Below are 26,542 nucleotides of genomic sequence, written 5' to 3'. Positions count from 1 at the left end.
TTCATTTAAACTCTAAAGTACACAAAACAGTCACACCAGACAGGGGCATAAACAAGGCCATGTGTCAAGAAGTGTAGCAAACCTGTTATCATCTTGTCCTACACTACTCAATTCTGGTAGGAGAGGAATGAGAAAGGGCAAAATGTTTTCTGTAGTCATCTTTTGCCCCCTTTTTAGCTTTCATATAATTATTTGGAAGAATTATCTTTACTATTTAAATGGATCATTTCAAATATTAATAATAATTATCCATACATGAGCTGCTTTAGTCGTAGGAGTATTAAAATACCATTTACTATTTGGACTTTTAAATCTTCTTGCTGGTTTGGGTTTGGTTTTTTCCTTCATTTTATAGCCAATATTTGATGCTTTGTATTTTATTGCTCTAACTTTTTCACGTATACCGCTGTTCCGGGACATTTAAATCTGTGTAGACTGCCCCGGAGCTCCTTAACTACAGATTGCCATCAAAACAAAGTAAGTATACATGTCCTTGAGTTACATAAGAAGGAACATTCTTCGTTATTTTGATGCTGGCATAACTTTTTGGTTCCCTTTCATTCCTACCTTCTACCACTGAGAAGCTACATTTATGTTATACCTTCTTCAGGAAAAGATCCACCTTTATAGTTGACATATACATACTACTAAAACCAGCAGGAGAATTCAACTCTAAATTTACATTAAGAAAAAAATGAGATATAAACAATACACATTGAGAAGCTTAGTGGTATATGGGTTTATTCCCACTGGTGGTCAATATCCTGTAATAGCTCAATTATCTCTGCAAGGCTTATGTTGTTCCATCTTCTTCTAATATACTGTATTGCATTTATATCCTGCTGTGTTTCATTGTGCTTCGTAGCTCTAAGTGGGAACTTCTCCGTTAACAGATGTTTTCTCTGATAGTTCTTTTTGTCTTCTGTTATTACCACTGGTTTTTTAGGAAAATTCTTGACTATAAGTAACTGCCTGTGCATGGAAATATAAAAGGATGCTGCTGAATAAACCCTAAAGGAAGTACAGGTCACATAAGATTCCTACTGTACATACTTTCCCAGGAGTTTGGAGGTGAAAAATTATTACCTGACAATGAACTCTACATTTTTTTAAAGATCGACTTAACCACGGGAAACAAATTATTTAGGTGGCTTTCTTCTTCACTGTGGAAATTGATTGCTTGAAATGATACCTAGTTTTCAAGCACCACAAAAATTTTACTTAGTTATGTACTTTCTTCATCATAAGTGTTGGAGAAATTTTGGTGTTTTTTTAAAAAAAAACTTTAACAATAAAATTGGTAGCTGTAATCTGTCATGCAATATTACAATACTGCTAAAGGTCATCAACTGTAGTATGTGAAACATATTCTATGATGTGCATTAAATTAATTTCTTAAGTGATCCATGACTACTATTAGTGTCTCAGATTCCTAAGTACCACACAGTAAAAAAAGCAGTCATCATACTTCTAATAAAACTAACGCAAACATTACAATTATTAATAAAGAATAATTTGCCTCAGATTTTACAATTTTGTTCTGTTCTTTACTAATCATAAGTATTTTTTTCTGAAGGGAACTGTAATATTTATTTAAAAATAATTCCTAGGAAACTGCTCAAATTGTTCTCTAGCTTCCTGGTTTAGCTGTCATTTTCCTTTCTTACCTCATTTTTCAATAGTAGCAGAGAAGCCATTTTCACTGACCATAAAAAGCTTTGGATCATACCTTGCCTGTTTATGTACTAGGGTTTAGAAATGTGGATAGAGCAGGTAAGAGTGGCAGGGCAACATGAGAAGCTGAAAAGTCCTTGACTGCTTAGCAACAACTAAAATATTAGTGTGTTATCAACATTATTCTCATCCTAAATCCAAAACACAGCACTGTACCAGCTACTAGTAAGAAAATGAACTCTATCCCAGCAGAAAACCAGGACACCACATTACTTTGAATATTTGTTTAAATTTGCCACAACTGTGACTTCCCTGTTGACTTATAAAACATAACCTTTCCATTGGATGTACATACACTCATTTCAGTATATACACACAAATATAATTTAGATTTTAAGAAATGCGAAAACAGTATGGCCCTCTATGCAGGAGGAGTTAATTTCATCTACAGAAAATGAACTGTTTAAGTGGCTTGACTTCTTCTTTTGTGAAATAGAGGAAAAGATTAACAGGCTTAGCTGATATCCACCAAGTTGCTTCATTGCAGAATTCCTGTACCAACCTATCTCCTTTGAAGAAGTAGGTTTTCCCAACGTCTTCCCACCAAATTGCTGAATCAATGCCATGGGAAGGAATTCCGCTTCCAAGTGTTACCAAATCATGAGGATAACCTGGCTGGAGAGTAGTGTCCTTGAAAACCCAGAACTTGTTACCTGTGCAAAAGCAGATATATACACATACATATATGTGTGTTAATCTTCAGTACTCTCACTATTAATATTAATACAGTCCTAAGAAATAAGAAAGACTTCCAAAGGTCTATAGTGGTTCTGCCAAACACAATAAAATGACAAATGTTCTATCAATGTTCTTTAATGCAATATTAAATATGCCTTACAGATACCTTGCATTTATAAAGCACCTTTCATTCAATAAGCCCACAGAATAGTTTGATACGAACTATACAGGGATTAAACCCAGGATGAAAATGAAGTCATCTCAAGATGCTATGTGGTTGATAATGTAATATATTTACAGCAATACTACACAACAGTTTTACATTTCATGAGGAAAAAGGAATGAATTTTAAGAGAAAATGTGGCAAGAAAACAAATAAATAAATAAAAAATGGGAATTCCTATCCTTTTACAGACCATATACTTTTATTACTGTGTAGTGTCCTTTTCCTCAAGAAGTTGAATTACTTATGAAGGATGTACAGATTATTTCTGAAATGACTATAGAATTTAATTATTTTTTTTTAATTATATTTTCTTTAGTGTGGCCTAAAGACAGCAAACTGAGTTTCTGAAGTCCCATAGGTGAGAAACTTGTGTTTCTGAAATTAATGGGGGGTTGCCTTTAGTACCATTGGCAGTAAGATTTAACCTTTGAGTGTGCATGACAAATCATTCAAAACCACCCAATAGACTTATTACATGCTGATAATACAAGATAGTTGTGTGACTCTACTTGGTGTTAGCAGTGTCTACACAAATCTCAGGTTACCTAAACTTTCTTAGGTACAATTAATAGCCTAGTGCCTCCTGGACAGCGATGCTCAGTGGTTGAACCCCTACTGTTGCAGTTACTAGCTAAATATATTGTCTATACAGGGGTTTGCATGTCTACAGAAGTAGCAGTTGCACCAGTGTTTTGCATTATAGCCCCCTCTGTACCTGTTTTTGGAGAGGATGCCTCCTGTGCTCTGTCTTTTAACTGGAAAGCTTGCCTCACTAGCCCACAACTCCAGTTTCCCACCTTCAGTTTGCTCTAGCTTCCTAGCCAAGCTCTTCTTCCTCACTGAACGCTTCCACAATTATCTCACCTGGTTAATCATCGCATATTAAGCCTTTAGTCTAACACTTTCACCAAAAATTGTGTTGTACTCCAAATTCTTTACTAGAGTCTTCTCAACATACTGTGTCTCCTGTCCTAGTCTTGCAATTATCTTCTTTTTATGTTTTTGCTTTCTTCTAATTCTTCAAATACACTTCTCACCTGTGAATTTTCAGTAGAGACTTCTCTTTCAAACACAGACAGATCTGGCTGACAAAAAAGGAATAAAGATCCTCATATGCCCCCTAGAAATAGGGAAAAGGGAGCATAATTTGCATTTTATTACTTATCTGAAGAGCTTGCTTTGAGGCCTGTCTTCCCTTTCTTCTGCGTTATGTCATTTAGGCTACTGGGACACTCCTTCTAAGCTAGACTGTTGTGTAGGAACCATGTGCTTATTTTTTGTTCAATGCACTACCTTCACCTGTGTTTCCAAAAGCACTGATATTTTTAGTAATAATAACAGTGAAGGAGAAGATACTCTTTGGCATCATGTAGACTCTTCTGAGTTACATGACAGAATGGTCTAGAGAAGATCCGTGAATGTATATGTTGGATTGGCCTATTGGATACTTCATTTTGGTCTATCCATTGTTATTTATGATTACGATAATATTTAAAATATAAGGAGAAAACTTTAAGAATATATTTTGCTCAAACACGTTTGGAAACAGATCCTAAGAGAGAAAATCATGGCTGTTCATATTAGCCATTGTACTTACCTGTAAGGCTAGGCAGGCTGTTGCACAGACTTAGGAGGTTAAGCACTGTGCTATATAAATATTTTATAAGGAAATGTAATATTACCCCAAAGATCTAGGATCAGGTGTATGCCAGAGTCACCAAGATGGAAAATCTGGAGAGCTGTTTTGCAGTTGGTTTTATATTTTATCTGTCCCTCAGTGGTATTAAATGTTTGTTTAAAGGGAAGGGTTTTTTTAATCTCCCTGTTTGTACTGTAGTGATTTAAAGCATGCTTTCATTTTATCATGGTTTTAATTAGGAGAGGGGATACAGTTTCAGTCCCTCCCATGCTGGGTTTCCAGGGTAAATTTTTTATCAGCTTCTTTACAGCTGCTTGTCACCCACTTCCAAGCACAGACACTACAGTTTGCTCAACCAATCCATCTTCTCTCCCCTGCCAGTTGAAGGAAGAAAGGGTTCAAAGAATAAGTATGTTCAGAGCTATTCGAAGTACTGAAAATAAGAGACGCAGAGATCTATGAAGAACAGTCATGGAAATCTGAGGTCTGTGTTGACGTGGGATTAAGGTCTGTGCTAACCTGACATTTACCTTTACAGAGATTCCTTACAAAATTCACTTACAGGGTTTGGTCATGATAGGGGTGAGCATCTTCAGTCATTCACTGTCCCTCCTCCCATGTGGTTTAGCCTTTTGCCAATTCACATGACCGGACACAGAAGGCTTCAGATGGTAATGGAAGTTTCAAATGCAATGATAAGAGAAGTCATCTGTTTTGGACCTTACCAGTTGGTACTTATGGTGTGAACAACAGATGGCATCCAGTGAATGACACTGAGCCAGCTCATTTCTGTTTCAGAAGATCGTTCAAAATGACAGCTGTTGCACATCATTGAGAGACATATGCTGTGATGTATGTAATGCCATTACCTTTCTCTGTGCCTCATAAGGAATAACAGCAATTTTTTGGTGTAGATCCTTATCAGCCATACACAATGAGTCAAATTTGGCAATTAGCAAGATCAGGTCATACCAAAATAAGCAGGGGTTGAGCACACACCATTGTAAGTGACAGCACCTCTGAGCCACGTGTTTGTTGCATATTCAGATATAATGAAACATAAGGAAAGTGTAGATGTGGGAACACAAGACTTAAGTAGGAAACTAAATTCTTCACGTAATTTCTTACTAAGAAACAATTCTTTCTGGTAAATAGAGAAAAGGTAAATTAAACTGTATTTTATGGAGACAGTAGGGCATTGAGAGCTCTAACATATGTGAGCAAGAATTCTATTGATTCTAACTAGAGGGAATTGTATTTAACATTTGCTTTGGAAGACATGTTTAGTCTGCTACAACTCTGTTGACTGTTAATAGGAAGGACTGTATATAAGAAATCCAAATGTTCCATCTGGCTGACAGTTTTCACTTTGGTTGTTTTTGTTTGGCTGGTTTTTTTTTTTCTTTGTTTGTTTGTTTCAGGGGTTTTTAGGTGGTTTGTTGATGGGTTGGTTGGTTGGTTTGTTTGCTTGTTTGTTTTCTGTTTAGCTTCTGTCTCTCAGCTGGAGGAAAGTGGGTGGCTGTTGATCAGAGGATTTCCAAAAAGTCAGAAAAAATTAGAAGCTTTCAGACTCAGAACCAAATATTAGGAGTTAAAACTGAAAATCAGTGCAAAAGATGGCTGACTGTGATGACTATTAGCTCCTTTTATTTCTACCTTACATTTATGTATCTTAAAATGTATTAAAAATGAATGCTTAAGTCAGTATGCTTTCATTTAGCTCATATTTCACTTCTACTAGTAAATAGCCAATAAACTTCATTAATTGTGATTATAATGGAAATAGAGAATATATGACAAAGCTAGAATAGCTATAGTTTGATCCTTCTTATAGATAACTAACATTTGTTCAGAGTCCTAACCTATGCCCTTAGCAGAAATCACCACTGTATTTATTTTACAAAGTTGTTTTTTAAGGTCTGGTTGGTGGGTTTGTTATTCTCACAGAGAATAAAGCACCACATGTTTCATGAAGTCTGGCCAACCTTCAGAATGTTTCATCTCTCTGCTTTTATTCCCTAATGTCAGATCTAATATAATAACAAGCAAAATGGTAAGGTCACAAGCTGAGAATAAAGCAAGTGATAGAAAAGTCAAAATGTCTTACTTTTCGTAATAATGCTTTGTTAAATATCATCACTGTAGGGAAACGATTGAGAAGGATGAACTGTGACTGCAATTTTTTGAAGTCTCTCAACATCTATCTTTGACATTCTAAAAAAAATACTGGAAATAAAGGGTATCTATCTGTACTGCTACTTTCACTTAAAATATTGAATATTTAACTCCAGATAGTCTTCAGAGTATTTAACTACCTACTGACTACCGCAAACAATTATGAGGTTTTTAGCAACTGCGGTCCTTCCTTTGTAGAATCAGAGTGCTGAATAGTTGTGCTCTGGGTTGTCAGCAACCAAGGTTTTTGCTCATGTTATATGCAATTATGATACGTGTGTACTGCAAGACCTGTGTGGGATACAGCATATAATCAATGTGAAGTGTTACAGTGATGAGACTAATTCTCAAAACTTTTAGGAATTCTATTCAATTGAAACCAGTTAAAATTTTAATATCTACTTCTGAAGGGTTTTTTCTACAGTCACCCTTGCTCTTAATTTTGGTCTTTCAAGGCAGGATCAAATGTCATCTTACTAGTATCCACAAATTACTATTCATGCTTCCTTTTTTCTCATTCTCTGTTTATTTCCCACATTAAGTTTCTGTCATTTCTCTGCTCCATGATCTGACACTATAGTAAATCCATTTTTCAAAATAAAATTGTCAAGCACTGGGAGAAGTGCAGTTGAAAGTTATGATGCTGGCACTGGTAGTATGAATTTTACAGCAGCCTTTCTATTGCTACATTTGCTTTACCATAACATTCAACAGTGCAGATGGCTTGACAATTTCATTTTTAGCACCATATAAATTCCCACAGGTACACAGAATAAATTTTACTATTCACATTTCCTCATTAAAAAAAAAAAAAAGAAAAAAAAAATGAAAAAGAAAAAAGTATCATGCTGGTGCCCTCTTCTTATTATCATTCAGCATGGACACCAGCAGTGAATAATAACAAGACTGTAAACATCTGCTTTTTATAAGCAGCCATCCACCAGATTGCTATGTACTTTATGAGCATTATGAGGTACAAGGAGACAGGCCAAGTATCTTAAGCCACCCAAAATGAGCAAGCATCACTTTGTACTACAAGCATGCTACTGAATTTTTACAATTGTTTTTTCCTTGTGTAAATAAATATTAATGAAAAAAAAAAGGAAATAGAAGTTAAAATGGTAAAATTTAAAAAAAAAAATAATCCGATGAAGTTTCAAATCCAAAGACACTTGATCTAGTAGTCTTGAACTTGATTCAACTTGATTTTCTATAGATGTCTAACACATTGCACATGATCTCACAGGTTGCTCAGGTATTCTCAGGAGAGTAATGTGAAATAGGTATAAATATACTGATAAATTTTATTAGCACAAGTTAAGAATAAGTACATTTCTCATAGCAACAACAAACTATAAGGACATTTCAAAGGTTCATAAATAATGTTCCATCCTGAGCTGCCTTCTTATATCATTTGCATATGGCTCATATTTTACAACATAGCTCCCATTTTAAAAAAGTGTTGTTTTTTAAATACTTTTATACCTTTACTAATCTGTATTTCTACTACTGTAAAAAAGTGTACTAATTTCATGAATCTAACTGTATACTCAAAGGGAGGAAAAATCTAATGCTAATAATAAAAGTACTAAAGTTCTAAATGTGTTTTATAATTTAAATCAACTGTTACAAATTTTATATTTGCCATCGTGAAAGACAAGGATTGAAACAAATCAAATAGAACATAGGTCATTCATTGAAAATAAATGAGATTTGTGGATTTCTAAAGAGAATGTCTCAATCCAGGATGGTTCGCACAGTCTATCTTGAGTGCATCTTAAAAATGTCACTGACCTAACAGAATATTGTTTATCCTGAACTTATGACAGTGTAGGCATGTAAGGAGAAGCAAGGTGGCAATTACTTGCTAGCAATCACAGATGAGTAAATTGGCTTACTCCTTTCTTCACCTTCCTCAGAGAGTAGAGATACTGCTCCACAAGTATGAAAGTAGGAGTGAAAAATCAGCCAGTCACAGGAGGCCCTGTTTCACACTAGTAAAAAAGCCTCCAAAGTGAATGAGAACAATGGAGATGGAAGGTGTGCCTGGAACCCTCCTCTGAGCGTCTGTAGAAAAAGGAATGGCTGTTCTGAAAGGCGGATATTTATGCACTGACCTGTTTCTCCAGCGCACACCAGAGACTCAAGACTCTGTACCTTACAGGCCATTGGATAGTACTGATACCTTGAGAAGTAGTTTTGGAGATCTTATTTAAAAATCTGCAAGTAAATGCTGTCTTCACTTGAACATCACACTTTTTTACTGTGAAGAACCAACCAGCCTTAAAAGGAAGTGATCTGGAAAATGTTTTCTGAGAGGAACGCATAGTGACATTATTCCAGCCTGTGGTAGTTTAACCTTGGCTGGACGCCAGGTGCTCTATCACTCCCCTCCTCAGCAGGGCAGGGAGGGGAGAAAAATAAGATGGAAAAGACAAACCCAAACTCGTGGGTCAAGGTAAAGACAGTTTAATGTAGCAAAAGCAAAAGGCCATGCATGGAAGCAAAGCAAAAGCAAAAGATTATTCTCTACTTCCCATCAGCAGGCGATGTACGACCACTTCCCGGGAAGCAGGGCTTCAGTACACATGCTGGTTACCCCGGAAGACAAACATTGTAAAAAACCTCTGAATGTCCCTGCCCCATTCCTCCCTCTATCTCTTAGCTTTTATTGCTGAGCAGGCGTGATATGGTACGGAATACCGCCTTGGTCAGTTTGGGTCAGCTGTCCTGTCTTTGTCCCCTCCCAAAATCTTGCCCACACTCAGCCTACTGCTGAGAGGGGGGAGAAATGTTGGAGAGACAGCCTTGATGTGTGCCAGCACTGCTTAGCAGTAGCCAAAACACTGGTGTGTTATCAACACCCTGCTCGCTACCAATGCACAGCACAGCACTGTGAGGGCTGCTATGGGGAAAGTCAACTCCATCCCACCCAGCCCCAATACACAGCCCAAGCTCTGTGATGGCACTCACTCCATCTCTTCTATTTTTATGCTGAATAATGAACAGAAATGTTGGCTTGGATATGTGATATGTGAACATATCTGTATGGCAGACTTGAGATTTAAAGCTCCTTCTAGAACTTACTTGGTTTGACCAGTTTTACATTGGTAAAGCACATTACCTGAATAATACGTTCTTTAGCAGCTGTCAGCTTGTCTATTTCTAGCAACTTTGGGAGGAAGACATATATTCTTTTCCCAGGAAGAAATTTTGTGAGGGAATGGAAGAAACAAGACAATGATTATTACCTACAGTCTATTTATATAGACTTCTGCAATCATGTTCCACAAGGCATCTGAGATCCTTGGTTAACAGGAATTTTCAAGAACACACATACAAAAGACTTAGTTGAACCTACTGATTCTGTGGCAGTAGAAAAACATGAATTACAGACAAACACCATCAGGCAGATATTGGAAATCATGAAGAGGAAGAGAAGCAAAGATTCAGAAAAATCGTGCAAGGAAATATGAAGACTTTTGACCTTGGCAAATAAAGGGACAATGCAAATGTCACTGGAAAAATAATGGAAGGAACTTTGAAAAGAAAGGTGGAAGAATACCCAAAACAGAAAATCCAAGTGTCATATGACATCAACTAGAAGGCACAAAATTAGCTGATTTGAAATCAGAGAGCATAAGCTGGGGATGATGAGGAAGGTAAAGAACACAATATTCTGACTTCTAAGAGCACAATCCTGCTGCTTTTGCTTGCAGCAACATAATAATCCTGATTATTTAATATCCCAGGTAGAAAGTAGAAAAGTTCCTCTCCTCCCTCTTTTGTTATCTGTAACCTACAGACTACTGAATCGCCCTATTCCTCTAAGACCTAGAAGGAGTAAGTCAGCATCGAGTGAAGAGTTAAATAGTGATAAAACACACTTTGAGGTCACTGGGAAGGAAAAGAAAGCAGGTATAAGACTAAGCTTGATCCTTTCTGTCTGAATCTTAGGTAACAGATCCCATCATTACCAAGGCAGAGGTCTGGAATGCACAGGATGGTTCCTTTGCTCTACGTAGCAGTGGTGAGCAAAGGAATATCTACAGAATAATCTTTGTATCTTCCCATGTTCCAAGGACCCAAAAATCAAGCAGAGGGATGGAGATTTGGAGGCACCTTGACCATGATTCTTGATTTTACCACCTTCCATAGTTTATGACATGAAGTTTATTTCATGGCAACAGAAGTAAAAGCATATGCTGTACTGAAGTCATGTAAATAGAAAATGTACTATATAGTATGCAATTTTCATTATGATTCATACAAAAAATACAATTTCCCTATTAGTGAAACATAAACTTCATCTTCACCATACTGTTATGCAGTGTTTCTACACATTTTTATATATTTTCCATTTAGCATTCCCAAAATGATGTTTCCATAATGAATGAAATATTATTTCTATATCCCTGATAATGATTCCACTTGTAAAAATGAATTAATTTTTGATATAACAACTTAAAAAACAATTTTCTACTTTTTTGTAATGAGTTAACAAGTGAATCACTCACAACACTTAATAGCAGAATAATTTTTCAAATATCTATTCAGTTTCTTCTTTGTTCTCCCAAATTATTATCTTATAGAACATACTTTACATGGTTTTCACTTTTTTGTTGAAAAATATGTATTTGTTTAACATACAGAATAATTTTCTCATTAAGTCTAAATTAAATGCATATTCAAGAACTCTAATTTTGAAGAACAGCTGATGCTTGGAGTGAAACTTTGGAAAGAATGATTAGCAACAATTCAACCTAAACAACATATTTTCTGGAGTTTATGCTTCTTTAAATTACTAAATACACACATATGAAACACCTAACATCACAGTTCTCAGATGAAATAAGTACAGTGCAGTACAATGAGATATATGTAACACATGTGCCGTTTAAATATATGCAAATATCATTTGTAAAAAGGAATGAGCAAAGAGCACAAAAAAACCCAAAAACAAACCCTGTGTTCATTCTTGCTTCTTAATCCACATTTTTCAAAAGAATTTCATAGTAGACCACTGCATTACTATTACTCTCTTATTTATACTTCCAAATTTTTACTGAACATCTAAGAGCAAATGATCTGATACTCTGAAGGGTAATCATAAATTAAAGCTGTCACTGCCAAAATGAAAAAACATAACTCATATACTTTTCATTTAACTACCAATTTGCAGCACGATTTACAAATCATTAGTAAAAACAAGCAAGATATTTTCCAAGAAATCATCACAGCCAAAAGTATTACACAAAATCTTACTTTTCTTCTTTTCTTACCTTTAAAGAAGACAAAATTCCCCTCACTGTTTTCATAAACTGCGTCAATGCTGGGAGGCAGTCCCCTCCAGAAGTAGGTAATCTGCATGGGGTATCCATCCATCACCCTGTTGTTTCTGACTCGCCAAAACCACTGATCCTGGAAAACAAATATACGTCTCTTACTATGTTTGAGGCATTTATATGTATTCAGTTGCTGTCTTGAAAGTACTGAACAGCCTATCCTAGCATTTTTAGAGCATGACCTTTTGCTGTTTGCATAACCATATTTGTGCTTGCATTCGTGTCACATCCACACATTACCAATGTGTCAGAACTAGTTGTTCCCTGAGGTGGGAATAAGCTACCCGTGTGAACCGTGTGTTTGGTGCGGATAGCCTTCGGCAGAACATACAGTATGATGTATGAGATGATGTCACTTTCTCAACATCATTCCTATAAGGAGCCCAACTTAAAATTTGTGACTGACTACAAGGGCTTTTAGACTGAACTGTACGCATATGTGTAAGCCTTTATATAAAAAAAAAGACAGGCTTGAAATTCAGCTAATTCTGCAAGTCATTATTTTGCAGTGGATGCTAACAGTGAAAGGTTGATAGATACAGCTGTAACATTACTACATCAATCCAATAAGAACTATGCTTTGATGACAACTTTACTGTAGTGAAGATTTGCAGTCTTTATGTATAATATTAAATAGAATGTTTAATATTACAGCCAGTTACAGTGCTAAATCCATTGTCCTGGTAAATCTATCTTGTTGCCATTTAAAATGGCTTCTCCCTGTGGGATATGCTGTTGTTTTAAGTGAGAGTCGTAAGGAAGTTGCATTGTTGAGGAATGAGGAATGTTCAAGCTGAGAAATGAGTATGTGACATGTTAGGTGGGTGTTGATAAAGATGTCGTTGTACCTCTTCAGTCTTACAACAACAGTTCCAGTTCATCCAATAGAGATGAAGGATGTGCTAAACAAGTATTTAACTTTTTACACACCTTTGCATATTTTTACAGCGTTAATATTACATAAAACAAAACAAAATCCCTTAAATGACAAAGAAAGTGCTATTCTCTCAGATATCCGACAGTTTTACATGGCAGTTCAGCCTTCCTTTTATATAGGTCAATGTGCCAAGAAGACATCTGTGCTCTTATGAGAACTGGCACAGCTTAGAGAGAAGATTAATACTTTGCAGGAGCAGGCTTATGATGAACTATATTCGTCATCTTTCCAAACCTGGGATCACAGCTGTCTTGAATTGTTTATCTTTCTAATGACTCAACAATTTATAAATCTTCACAAAAAGTATTAGCCCTACAAATACAAAACAGCTCAATATATATACAAAAAAAATCTTAATCATGTGCATAAATGAGTCTAAAATTGAAAGAGTTGTTTTGAGTCCCAGATTTCTGAGAATGTTAGTATTAAAGAAAGTTCAAGTAGCTTACACAACCTAAAAAAAAATAAATTAAAAAGTTGTAATTGTCTGGAAATAATACTGCTAAAATCCCTTGCATTTTTTCATGTCTACCTATTTCATTGATAGTGCAACACATTTGTACTATTTTCATCTGATTAGATTCCTATTTTCAGCTTTTCTTTTCTTTCTTTTTTTTTTTTTTTTAACTATAAGATGTATTAAAACATTTAAGGAAGGTCAGCAAAGAATTTTTTTAGGATTAGTTGACTAAATTCCAGAAAGAGAACTGGCTAAACTGGGGGAGTGCAACCTAGAGGTACAAGGAAGGCCTAACTGAAGCATGTGTTCTGAATGCTTGAACAGATAATGTCAACCTCTGTTATTTTTTTATTATAGCATGGAGATAAGAGGAGTTTGAAAAATTAAAATTAGGAGGAATATCTTCAAAGCAGACATTTGGAAATACTTTTTCATTGAAACAGTAATAATGTTTGAAATGGATTTTCAGGTCAGATTTTTAGGCATCATCAATCTAGAAATGACTTAAGGAGGAATGATGTAATGATAAGTCTCAATAGGACAATAGTCTCAATAGTTCTTTGTCCTCCTCAGATTTCTATAAAACCTCAAAAGCCAGGCAATATCTCAGAGATCAGTTATTAAAGTTTAAAAATAAAAGGACAAACAAGTAGCAAGCTGCAGTGATTTAAAACTGCAGTCTTTGTGATATCTATTACTATCTTCAGTAGAATGAAATATTCCAATCTTGTCTTTCTTCACTCTAAGATAGAGATAACCCTTTTTATTTGTCTGAATTTTGTTGCAAAAGCACATCTTAGAAAAAAATGTTTAGTTGCAGGAAGAACATATCCAGGTCTCGTAAAATGTACACCAACTCAGAAAGACATTGATCAAGGTTGTGGGTACAAAATAAGTAAGAACAAAGGCTGACTACTTAGCTGAATATAAAAGGGCATAAGTACATGCATAATCGCTTCATTGAACGAAGGTGGTAAATGAAATGTTCAAGCTTTCATGAGACTCCCAACGCAATGTGCATACTCTGGAAAGTCTGGACGTCAGTGCTATAGACAAAGGTTATAACATTCTAGATTGGCTAATGAATTTCAACTTTCAGCTAGTACACCAAAGCAGATCTTTCAGATCACATTAATGTGTTACAAGAAAAGGATTTCTGTAGTTCTAATGACAGGAATGATCTTCTTTCAATCAGGCTTAAACTACATTTTTAAATATTCAATCAATTCCATTGACTGTTGTTTGTTTTGTTTCGTTTGGGTTTTTGTTTTTTTTTTAAACCCCAAAACCAACCAACCAAAAAAAAAGAAAAACCCACCCCAAAAAACCCCAAACTTTAAATAGTCATGGCTGTATTCAATAGTTCACAAATTTCTAAGTATTAAGATAGATGTGACTGGAGAAGGAAGCAGTCATTTTAGTTTGGGCAGTACTACATTGCTGATTGGCTGGTACTATCCCATCATGGTAATTTCTGGTATGATATCAATGTGTCAGTGGAATGACCTCAGTAAAGAGAATAAACGTGCATTCTTGAAAGCAACAGAATCTGTAACGAACACAGATTTCACAGTGCAACAAAACCTGCAAAATCAGCAAGTCAACAAAGATTGTCTTCTTGAGAAAGAGTTGTGTTTCAGCCTTAGTAATTTTTGGAATATATTTGCACTAAATCATTTTGATAACAAGACCAATAAAATTATATTCTGCAGATTTGGTACTGAGTTGTAGTCAAATTGTGTATTTCATATTTAATAATAATGGCTTACAGCATAATAGTGAGACTTTTTTTCCCCCTCAAATTCCTTAGAAAACCAGTAAATTGCCCTGATATACCACAATTAAAATCTTTGCAATAATACAATTATGGCAAAGCTGGAATGTTTGATGCATGCAGCACAGCCTCAGGATTTTGTTTATATACACATATATATGTAGCTATGTATGGTAATGTCAATACTATATATACACAAGCTTTCAACAAGAAATAATTCAAGGTATCTGACAAGAAATTAATTCAGCAAGGTGTTACTGTGTATACATATCCATCCTCGACTGGAACAGGCCTTTTCACCTGAGTCTGATTATAGAAGATCCCCACTCTATGCTATAGTCATAGGCATACTTCAAAAAGAAATGTTATCTAAAATGGTATAATGAAAAATGAATCTTCAAGATCTTTTTTTTTTTCTAATATATGCCTTGTTGCTTCCCAAATTCTACAAAGAAATGGGACTACTACTTCTGTACTAATACTACCAGACTAGTGTTCGGTGAGTTACATAACTAAATTGATTTGACCAGATTTATATGTCTACAATGTAAAAATCTGTTTAGAAACGAATCACTGAACCTGGCACAAAAAAGATCATTTATGGAAACATTCTAAGGTAAGCTTCACTTGGTTGTTTACTTCTCTACATTGATTATAAAGGAAATATAGAAACCTAGCTCCTGTTTAGATGTCTGCAATGTACAAAGTGGGCATCTAAATGCAAGTGAGATAAATACTGTCCATTCTCTACTTTTTGTCTCCTGGGTTCAACCCATCATAATGCAAGGAACATAAAATCGTAAGGATGACCATACAAGGCCAGATCAGGGTTCATGTAGGCCTGTATTCTACCTCCAGTGGAGTCACTAGCAAATTAACAGACAAGACTTCAGCCTGGAAGTGGTCAGGCAGTTGGACTAGATGATTGACGTAGGTCCCTTTGAACTGCACTATCCTATCCTATCCTATCCTATCCTATCCTATCCTATCCTATGACAATAAAAACAAAGGGAACATACAATGACACACTCTCCCAGTCACCCATCACTTGTGGTTCAGGGACCCCTTGAACCAAAGACAATAAATTTGTGAGTGATAGCACCCGATAGAGTTTTACTCCTTTGGACTCCTTCCTAAACACATGCACACTTAGAGCATCCACAGCTTTCTGCAGAAATATGTATGACAGTTTAATAACTCATAGTGTAAAAAGCCATAAGCAATCAGAAAGCCACAAATGCTCACTGGTGTTCAGCCTTCATTCACCTTTTTTATTTTTCTTTATAATCAAGGATAGTAGCACTTTAACTGCAAGATCTAATCCAAGATCTTTGTCGCTTCATATTAAAACCACCTTGTAGACTAAATCTTTCTGCTTGTTTTCAGGAAACCTTTCTATACTGTAACACATCTGGCCAATATTAAGGATAAAGGAACTGTGGCTTGAAATAAGATCTTTCTGTGCCATTGCCTTTAATGTCTAAATATTCCATTCCGAAGCATAATTGTGAACATAACATACCATGCTGTCTCTTCTGCTGACGAACCCCATAGACTTCTTATTTTCCTGCTCTATTTTCCATAGATTTACATGCCATTGAAATAATCATGAACAACGGGGTATTGGTCACCAGTAAAAACTCTACAGGTTTCCACAGAACTAAAATGTTGGAAATGTATAAGTTTAGCATTTTTATGGTCTTATTTAAACAGACAGAAGCAGGCACATGATTTTTCAATAGATGTATTTTTAGAGATAGCCAGACCGACAAGAATCAGCAAATATCTGGAAATGTCTGAGAGCAGAACTGGAAGCTTGGATCATTTATAAGATTGGGCAAGGTAGGCGTTGGCAGAGGTTCACAGAATAATTTGTTTATGCAAATTTAATTTTCCTGGCTGACTTTCCTATGAACATACTGGACTCAACAGTTTTAGACTGCCAGAGTTCAAACTCTGGAACTCAAGAAACTCTAGCATGTGCCTGTAAGGTATGCCAAGGATCTTTCTGAGGTATCAGATGGGATAGGGTCTGCTTAGAGAAAGAATGGATAATTTCAGCACATATAACTAAATGTACATAATTTATCTTAAATAAAGCTATATTTACCAACAATTTTATCATCTGCATTTTGATAAACAGGTACAGGTACTGAAAATGTCTTTTCAACACAGTTCAGCTATTATTGAAATTTGAAAGAAGCGTAGTCCAAGAGAAAGAGTATTCACTCTAAGCAAGCTCTTTTACATTTGAAGAAAATAACTTGAAACATTTTCTCTGACAAAACACATCTCAGTGTATTTGGTTATTCTAATAAACACAATTTTGTCTCTTTTCAGAAATACTGTGTATTAAAAAAACTGTTTGTATTTCCCACTATATTGGTTAAATACACTTCTAACGATTTTATTTCCCCAAAACACATTAACTCCTGCAGACAGGTTGAACACATGACCTTTTACATGCACTCCAATTCCAAACCCGACAAACACATACAGTGAATGCATAGCTTTTAATGTCTGTCTTTGCTGGCTAGCAAATGCCTTTTTATAAGCATCTGCAGTTACCCAATAGCTCCAAATATATAGATCACTCCTGTGCAGTTGGGATCTTGCATAATAATGGATCATTAAATATTATTACTATAGACATACTAAGTAAATTAAACTTGGACAATTATTCACAGTTCAAAAAGCAGAACTGAAACAAAAACAAAATCAAAATTGAATTGAAAAGTGAGCACTATATCTAGGATTCAGAAAATGGGCATTGAGTAAGGAGACACTGTAAACTGTTTCAGAAACACTATTATGGATAAAGAGTAGTAGTAGGATGAACAAGCAGGAGCAGTCACTCAAAGCTTTTTAGAGAAAACAAACCAAACAAAGGTTGTACATAAATCATTCTGCACTGTCAGTAAATGATCTAGGTATTTTTCCTGTGCATATGTAACTGAGTGATTAGATGAAGGTCATAAAATATAGTATATTGTGTATGATCATAGCAAATCCCTTCCTCATAAAAGCACTTCTTTATTAACAGCTAGGAGAATCTTGAATGGAAGAGTGTATTAGAGTCAAATAATCTGGCTCATAATGGATAATTTTCATACTTTATTGTTAGATAGTCTCCTCCTAATCTTACAATAAATCGATTTTAGCTTTTTAGTGAGGATTGTGTTAAATTGTTTTTCATGTTTGATTCTATGAACTCTTAGCAAAGTGTCTAAACCAAAAAGTTTGTAACTTTCCTTTTATTTATTTCTATTTCATGCTGGTAAACATTGCTGTCATCTCTTTTTTTTTTTCCTTCCCCCCCCCCCCAAATTAACATTTAACTCTGTACTCTTATGAATAATTAATTTCAATTTCAGTATTTATTCTCACCTTAAACATCTTTCAGTTTCCTTAAGGGACACAACTGATGGGTATGAGAATTAAAAACAATCTCCAGATATTTCAATTCATCCATAATACACAAACTAGTGGAGTTTTTAGTGCAAAATTAATGGAGCTTTCTTCTCTCAACACTTCATTTTCTCCTGTGTCTCTGGACCAAAAACCATTGCCAACAATAAAACACTAATTTGCTACAAAATCTCTGGAGCTCTGCCCTTTATTTTATACCTAATGAACTCTATCTGCAATTCTGTAATGACATGTGACACCATGACTCAGAGGTCCAAATGATACCCACAAAAACCAGAAAGACTGCCCAATGTGATAGACATTCTAAAAAATCTATAAAGAGCTAGAAACAAGAAAAAAATTGAAACCTTTCAAGTGGTAACTTTTTTTAACTACCTTGAGATTGGAGATGAAGATTAAGCTGACTTTAGCAGAAATTAGGTTTTGTGCTGGTATTACAAAGAATCTTAAACCTGCCTTAAAGGCAGGAAAAGATTTAAGGCAGACAGTGGGCAGGTGAAAAACAAGGACATATCACAACTGTAAATTATAATATTTTGACTATGATTATAAAAATGGGTGTGAAATCCCTAGTAATTTGTGAAATATCCTCGCATTTTACAGCAAATACGTCTGTGTGAAATTGTGTCAAGTCAATACTGACTTGATGTTAACGTATATATATATAGTTCTGTTAAAGGTATTCCACCACCAAGAGATGAAATGAGACACAAAAATAATTTTTTCTATGCCTAGATTCCACAGGATCACTGCTTAACCTATTTAATTAAAAAAAAAACCCCACCAAAAAACCAAAAAACAAACCCACAAACAAAAAAACGCAAATAAACATAATACTTCTACCCTAAAACAATGCTAATAAAAAGTTGAATTCCAATTAATACTGTAGCTTAATATTGACAAACAACATCCCATAACCTACCTCTGATCATGTGTAAAAGCAAGCCTTTTTCAATGGAAGACCAAACATACCCAGCAGCTATGTAAAGAAGGAACAGCAGACTGAAACATTCACACAAATGACTATCCTACTTTTTTCCAACCTGAGTATTGCAAAAAAAAGCCAGTGGTAAATAATAAACTAAACTGTTTAGTAACTTTGAATTATTCTCTGACAGAGAAAGAAGAGTTCCAGTTATGGACAGAGAAACTTCCCAGAGGACAGAACTTGCAGAAACAGTATTTCAAGACTGTCATCCAGGAGATAATGAAGTTCCCCCACTACACAGCTTTATGGGAGTATTAAGAAACTTCCTGAATTTAGGAAATGCAAGGTATATTTATTGTATCTAAATCAAAATAAATTGGGAATATTCTTTTAAAAATCTTGATCCAATCTCAAAAGACAACTTTCCACATCTACTTCATCAGTTCATGTGAATTTCACCAGAGGATCTAAATGATGGTAATACTGGGCCTGCAGCATGTTCCTACTCATTTGGGGAATTTCACTATTTCTGTAGTAAACATCCATTTTTAACATTCCAAATTTGGAATTTATAGCATTTAACTCAAAGGACACCACTGCACAGAATAGGGAAGCTAGGGAGCTGAAAAAAAGAAGTTACAGTCCAGGGGAATTAAATTTAGAAAAAAATTTGCACAATTCAGCTATAAGAATGATTGCTGAAATTAATTTTCTTTATTGTTTTGCATTTTTTTTAATGTAGAACTTGCAAGGAAACTTATACATTAGCCCGACTTTAGTTCCTACTTAATTCCACAGGAGAAAACAATTGGTTCTAGTGAGACTGGAATCAGACATTAAATGAATGCTACCAATCTAGTTCATTTTAGGAAACAATTAACTAAATGGGCTATTCTATACACACACAGAATACTTTAGTTCAGCTTATTATTAAGCTGATTCACATTAAAACCAAACAAAGCTCTTTTAAAATTACAAAGGACTGTTATCCATTCGTTAACAGACAAAAGTATAGTGCATTGAAGATGACTTATTTGAACTTCTAGAAACAATTCATCTTTCCTAATGTGTTTGAGACAACAACATGGTTGTAATAGGGTAAAAACGTGGTCTGAGAACCTCTGCGAGTAGTCAGAGCATTTAACACTGCTCAGGAAAACCTCAGCACCTCCTGTGTTGAGATCCCAAACCTCCTGATCATCTCCTCACTGGAGACCAACTCACTGGATTCAAAACAAACGGATGCAAAACCATCACCAAATGCTATTGCTAGTTCTGTTGCTTCCTTACATTCCCAAACAAGGAATGTACTTCCTTGATGCAATTTATTAACCACTGTTAATTATAATTGCTTATTGGCATCTAATCAGACACTGAAGCACTCCTCCAGACAAATTAAAGCCATTTTTTATCATGATCTTATTCTTTTTCATAACAACATGTTAATGCTAACCAACACCGTGAGCAAAAGAACTAACTAGTGTGACTCAAAGAAGGAATAGGTAAAAAACTGGTAAACTTACCCATTTATTGTTTATGGGAAGTACTACACTGAGCTTGCTTCAAAGCATCTGCCTTCAGCTAAGCCACTGACATGAAAAGTTCACTGGTGTAAATACATTTTCAAGCACAAATATTATCTAGTGACTTTATCTAGGAAATCTTTGCTGAGGAGTAGCATTTATTTTTTTTTTTCTAGTCTCTGTTCTTATCTGTTTCTTTCTATGTAACTGACAAAGCAAAGTGATGCCAAATAATTTATTCAAGGTCAAAAATGGCTCTGTTCACGTTACAATCTACATTTTTGGCTTCATATTTTGAGTCCTAAATATTGACCTGAATAACTTCTTTTCTCATTTGAGATATGTGCAAAACTCTTTTTCATTGCCATGCTGAAATCTATAGCTATGCTATGCTATGCTATGCTATGCTATGCTATGCTATGCTATGCTATGCTATAAAATAAAATAAAATAAAATAAAATAAAGAAAATATGAAAAATAACATTTCTTTTTGAAAGGAGTCAAAGTTCTACAGCACTCCATATACACAAGCTGCTTCTGCCTCTGTGGTAACATATTTAAGAAAGGGCAAAAGCATTTCTCCTCACTCCGAGGTTTTTTACATTCAAAACACTGCTATGTTCAGTAGCAGATTTGAGTAATTTATGATTTTCTTTCCAATACACAAAGAGTAATATTGAGTGCCTGACAACAAGCTATACAAGAACTCTGCAATTCTTCAACATGCTTTGAAAAACACCCATGCATATTTAGACTAGATTCTGCAAATCACTCTTTTATGCTATATTTTTCTGATTTGAAAGACAACATTCTTTGTTCAACTATTTCAAAGATGTTTTATTTTGTCTAAAATCGTCAACATAAAAGGAATATAAAACTGTTAATACTTTTAGAAAAAACTGTGAAGTTTATTTTGGGTATCATGTTGAAATTTTGCTAAATATCTTGCACAGTACTAGGCAAATATGAAAAAAGTGCACAATGCTGTGAACTTACATTACTTCTTCTTAAAGAAAATATTAGAAAGCATTCAGCCAAGTAACTCATGCAGTTTGGTCATTTGCTGTGCAGAGTGGTTTTGGATATCTATTTCATTGACTATTAGTATATCCAAATACTCTCTGCGCTTCCTTGAATATTGAATGTATAAGACATAATACACACAAAGAAAAATAGCTCCTAAAATAGATATTAGGCTTAAAAAAATGCCCAAAGAGGCCATTATTTTTTTTTATTATTATTATTATTATTTTAAGGAAACAGGCTTGGTATAGAGAACTGCCAGAGAAATGACCTCTTTAAATGGATGTAGTGAACATAGCCTACTTGCAGAGGCATCCACAACCATGGCTATAGTTCTCTTCCGGAAGACATACCTTGATTTAAATCCTAGCCCTTGTCTGTGTTCTCAGATGAGTGCAGTAACTAACTGCAGTAACTAACTAACTTTCATCTGCACTGCAAAGGGCATATGATTGCTGTTGCCCTTTCCAATGCAGATCAAAACATTTTTTAAAAAATATCCTCTCTGCATTTCAAACTAACAAATTTAAATTACTGCATATGAGGAAATTAATTCTAAAATAAACATCTATTAAGACTGCTATTAGTATTTGTTGTTGTATGGAAGCAATTTATTGAAGTTAAATACTATTTTGTGGTTAATATTTAATTTTTAAATATTGCATCCTCATTTTGTTACAGCTCTTCTCATTAGCAAATGATTCTTTTATTATATATATGTATACAATTGTATATATGTATATAATTATACAGTATATGTAAATATATTATATGTGGCGGCTTTTTATAAAATTTTTGATGCTTATCCATCTGTCCTCTCTATTTTTCCTGTGTAGACAGTAACAATGGCATTTATCCATTTCTTTTCTTTGTATACATTAACCTTTCAAAACTATTCTGAAGCAATCAAAACCTCTAAGCATCTGCAGAATACTATCAGTTCAAGCAAAAACAGTTATGCAGAAAACTTTTAAAATTTGCTGCGGTGTCTTTGGTCATCACCAGCGTCTGAGTGACACTAGATCTTATATCACACATGAAATTCAGCAATCTCAGAGACCCCTAACAATGCCATGGGTTGATCTGGGCCTTATGTGGAAGACTACCACGTACTATGTCACTAAAACATACTTGCGAGAGCACTTGGCTTTTCCTGGAAAATCTTCCACATCAGAACTTGTCCAGCGTATCTATTCGGATTACGAGTCTGATAGCTACAGACCTTGCATTATGGTGCAGCTGAAGATGATATTGCGCAGACCTATTGCTTTTCTGATTTGTCCCAAAACATATTAATGGTAACAGCTCAGATATGAGAGTCATGTCATCAGTGTTTTATCTTTGCCAACTGATCATTCAATTAAACAAGAAAAAGCAACTATCTCCCTTTGGGTGGGTTTCTGTATTCCTAACTGAATTCAGCATTTCAATTCATTCTGATTTTGTCCAAATAACTAAAATGACTGAGACTTTATAAAAAGTTCCTGTTGCCACATGATGATGATAATTCAGTATGAACAAACAAACAGGCAGCCATTAGAGAGGCACAATAAAGACCTCTAAAGACATCAAATCTAGGCTTGCAGCCAGGAATATCTGGAATGCTCCCATTCTCTCTAATGTTCCATAGGTAACAGCACACGCACACGAAGTACTGCACAAACCCCTTAATCCACAGGATGAACATTAGACCTTTAAAGAGCAGTTGACTATTTATTTCCCCAGTAGTGATTGTACTTTAAGTCTACAAAGCTGTCAGCAAATTTTCTCAAACCCAGTTCTGTTGCCTGTACACATGGGGAGTTCACATAAAAGTCAATGAGTTCCTTGAGTTCCTTGAGCAATGGTACTTCACCACAGAAAGATAAGAAAATTTGGCATTTCTTATTATAAAATAATTACTAATTTTCTTGATTAAAACTGAATAAAATTCTCATGGCATTGAGAAAAAAAGTGTTCTGTGAGGTATATGTTATACTTAGACTGCAAATATCCTAACAATGATGACTCAAATGGAAAAAGTATGACATTTTCATTTGTAGACATGCCTGTCTATGTAATGTAATTCAAACAAGGGATTCTTGATAGATCCATCTTTGAAATCAGGCAGGTATAGCAGGGGCTAAACAATGAAAAGGGGTTAGAAGGTTTAATAAATGGTTGCATAGCAATATGAGGTGACGATCTCTGCTTTGCAGTAGCTATCCTTGTCTCTACAAATGGTAGTGTAAAACAGAATTGGAATGCAGATTGGCTTTCTGAGAGGCCTGCGTTTATATGGTTCTTGGAAATATCACTGGATATATGGTGAATATAATGTTTAAACTAAATCTCCTTTTCCATTTACCAACATCTACTTCTTGGTACTTCTGTTACACTAACGCATTCCCCTCCTGATGCACTCTGTGAGAAACTGAGTAACCAATACTTTTCTATTACAGTTTTCTAGCTTAGCTCTGACAAACATGTGAGCTGATATTCTATTTGAAAGCTCAGTAATACTAATTTTACAACCCCCATCATTCCCCAAGTCACCACTGATATTATATGCCATATTCTCCACTTTTCTTCCACCATTTTACAGCCTCTTTTACCATTTCATTAAAAAAAATAAAAATCAAGAACCTTGAACTACTTTTTTCTCTTTAATAAAATTGTGCAATTCCCTAGAAATAGATAGGATATCAGCATAAAAACATTTTTAAGATTCTTCTCCCAGCTGCACAGTATTCCTTCATATTCCCTAGCACTATGCCTTACCAACAATAGCACAGACCTTTGAACAGAAATTTCCTTCCTGGAGAAGACAAAGTGTGCCACTTAGGATCCCATAGAGAAATTAAGGAAATTTTTTTTTTGCTGTTGTTTGTAATTTATTTTTGCTATCCATCTTGGGCCATGAGAAGATAATAAGGAATATTTGGGTTTGTGTGCCTACATTTTTTTCTGTACCTTTTTTTTCCCCTCAGAATTATACTCTATTTCTCATCGGTCTGAAATTGTTGACTCCACATTTGTAAGGAACAGACATACAAATATGTGAAAATGGTCCAGGACAGACTTATCTTTGTCCAAGCAAAACAGACCAACCGTTCTCATGAAATCAGAATAATTGTGTTTTCTCTACCTGTCTCTCCTTATCACTTTATCACATGCAATACAATGCTTCACCATCTGCCTGAGGGGTAAGCAGACTATTTTAAAAAGTACTACAAATATGTCTGCATCATCAGGCTCTCTGTAATGACTCGGTCACTCCCTGAACATCGTAAAAGCCAGAGGAGAGCAAATTCAACTCCCTTTCTTTATTTTTATACCCCAAAACATAGGGATTAAATCAGCATGGAATGGAGGCTATGGGCCTAGATAACCAAAAATTACTGACAATCCAAGAGAAGGTATGGCTTGCTTCATCAAAATTTCTGGATGCAGGCAGGGAAAACACCGAAAAAAGTCAAATGGAAAAATTATGATTAAGCCAAAGCCATAAACACTTGTTTCTAGCTTCTTTAACCCAGCTAGATACCACTGTTGAGCTTCCTTTTTTTTGTTCCTGTATTATCCTCAGTGGCCATGGAAGTCAACTAATGCGATAAACAGAAGGCCCAAATATCCAAAACTTTTGCCCCAAATCCAGCTATTGTAATTGTGCAATTGAGGAAATAGGTATTCTGAGATAGATTCAAGCTAATGAACTAGCTGACTAAACCCTTAGGTAATGGACTAGCAAGAGGCTGTTTGTAAATCATCAAATGGCTTACAGAAGTCTACACAAGTCACTTGTAAAGAACAAGATGTGCAGACTAGGGCACAACCAAATTCAGATTTTAAAAATATACAACATGAGTTGAATATATGTTGCTGATAACTCAATCTGTCATGTTTTTTAGGGTATGAATTAAGCAATAAGCTCTGGTAAGGTGATAATGTATGAAAATAGGGGAAGACATGATGTAAGAAACTCTACAAATGAGAGTATGGGGGTTATTTTGGATTCAAGCTGCTGCAAGCTAAGATGTTAATATATGCTGTTTGATCTCAGCTTAATGCTTGTGATCTATGAACTTGTGCTGACAACAAAAATAAAAAACACTGGATACCAAAGCTAGCTTTGAGTAGCATGGGCAAGGCTAAGTAAATCTTCCCCATGGAAGTGGCAGGACTAGAAAAAGACTGCAGAAGTTCCCACTGTAATTAGTGGGTGAACATCAATACTCTTGGACTGACTCAGCTTTGAGGTTGACAGCCATGGCCAAAGAGAAAAACCGGCCATTAAGAGTGGCATATCCAGCAAAGCGCAGCCAACAGTGACATCTGTCATGACAACACAAATATGAAAATAGTAGATATTCGATTGTCTTTGCTCACTGTTTCTGTCACTTAGATACAGGGATTAGATCATGAAGAAAGTGAACGAATCTCTAACAGTGAATGTGCAATATCATAAATTACATCTAATTACAGATAAGCTGGGAGTAAATGACTGTGGGTGTTATAAAGAGCTGGCCAGACATCACTCCAAAACAAAGGCTCCATCATGATAAGATTGAGGAGAAATGCTGGTAAACTGTTAGGGAGAAAGGGAAAGGGTTGAACCGTATCATTATTCTCCTCAGTGAAGATATTCTCACTGGACAGATATGTCAAACCATTAATTAAAATTATCCTTGT

General features: G+C 35.2%; 1 protein-coding gene across 2 annotated transcripts in view; it reads right to left on the bottom strand.

Moving 5' to 3' along the window:
• MMP16 (matrix metallopeptidase 16) overlaps positions 1–26,542 on the bottom strand; it is a 185,006-nt gene that overhangs the window by 11,467 nt on the left and 146,997 nt on the right. For both annotated transcript variants that reach the window (XM_054817065.1, XM_054817066.1), the window contains 2 exons: positions 11,735–11,873; positions 2,237–2,387 (listed from right to left, as the gene is read on the bottom strand). In XM_054817065.1, the coding sequence (XP_054673040.1) occupies positions 2,237–2,387; positions 11,735–11,873 (290 nt within the window). The remainder of the gene's footprint in view (positions 1–2,236; positions 2,388–11,734; positions 11,874–26,542) is intronic.

Source organism: Grus americana, chromosome 2 (assembly GCF_028858705.1).
Source record: "Grus americana isolate bGruAme1 chromosome 2, bGruAme1.mat, whole genome shotgun sequence".
In the NCBI taxonomy this organism is placed as follows: Eukaryota; Metazoa; Chordata; class Aves; order Gruiformes; family Gruidae; genus Grus; species Grus americana.
This window is presented reverse-complemented; position numbering and strand designations above follow the sequence as displayed.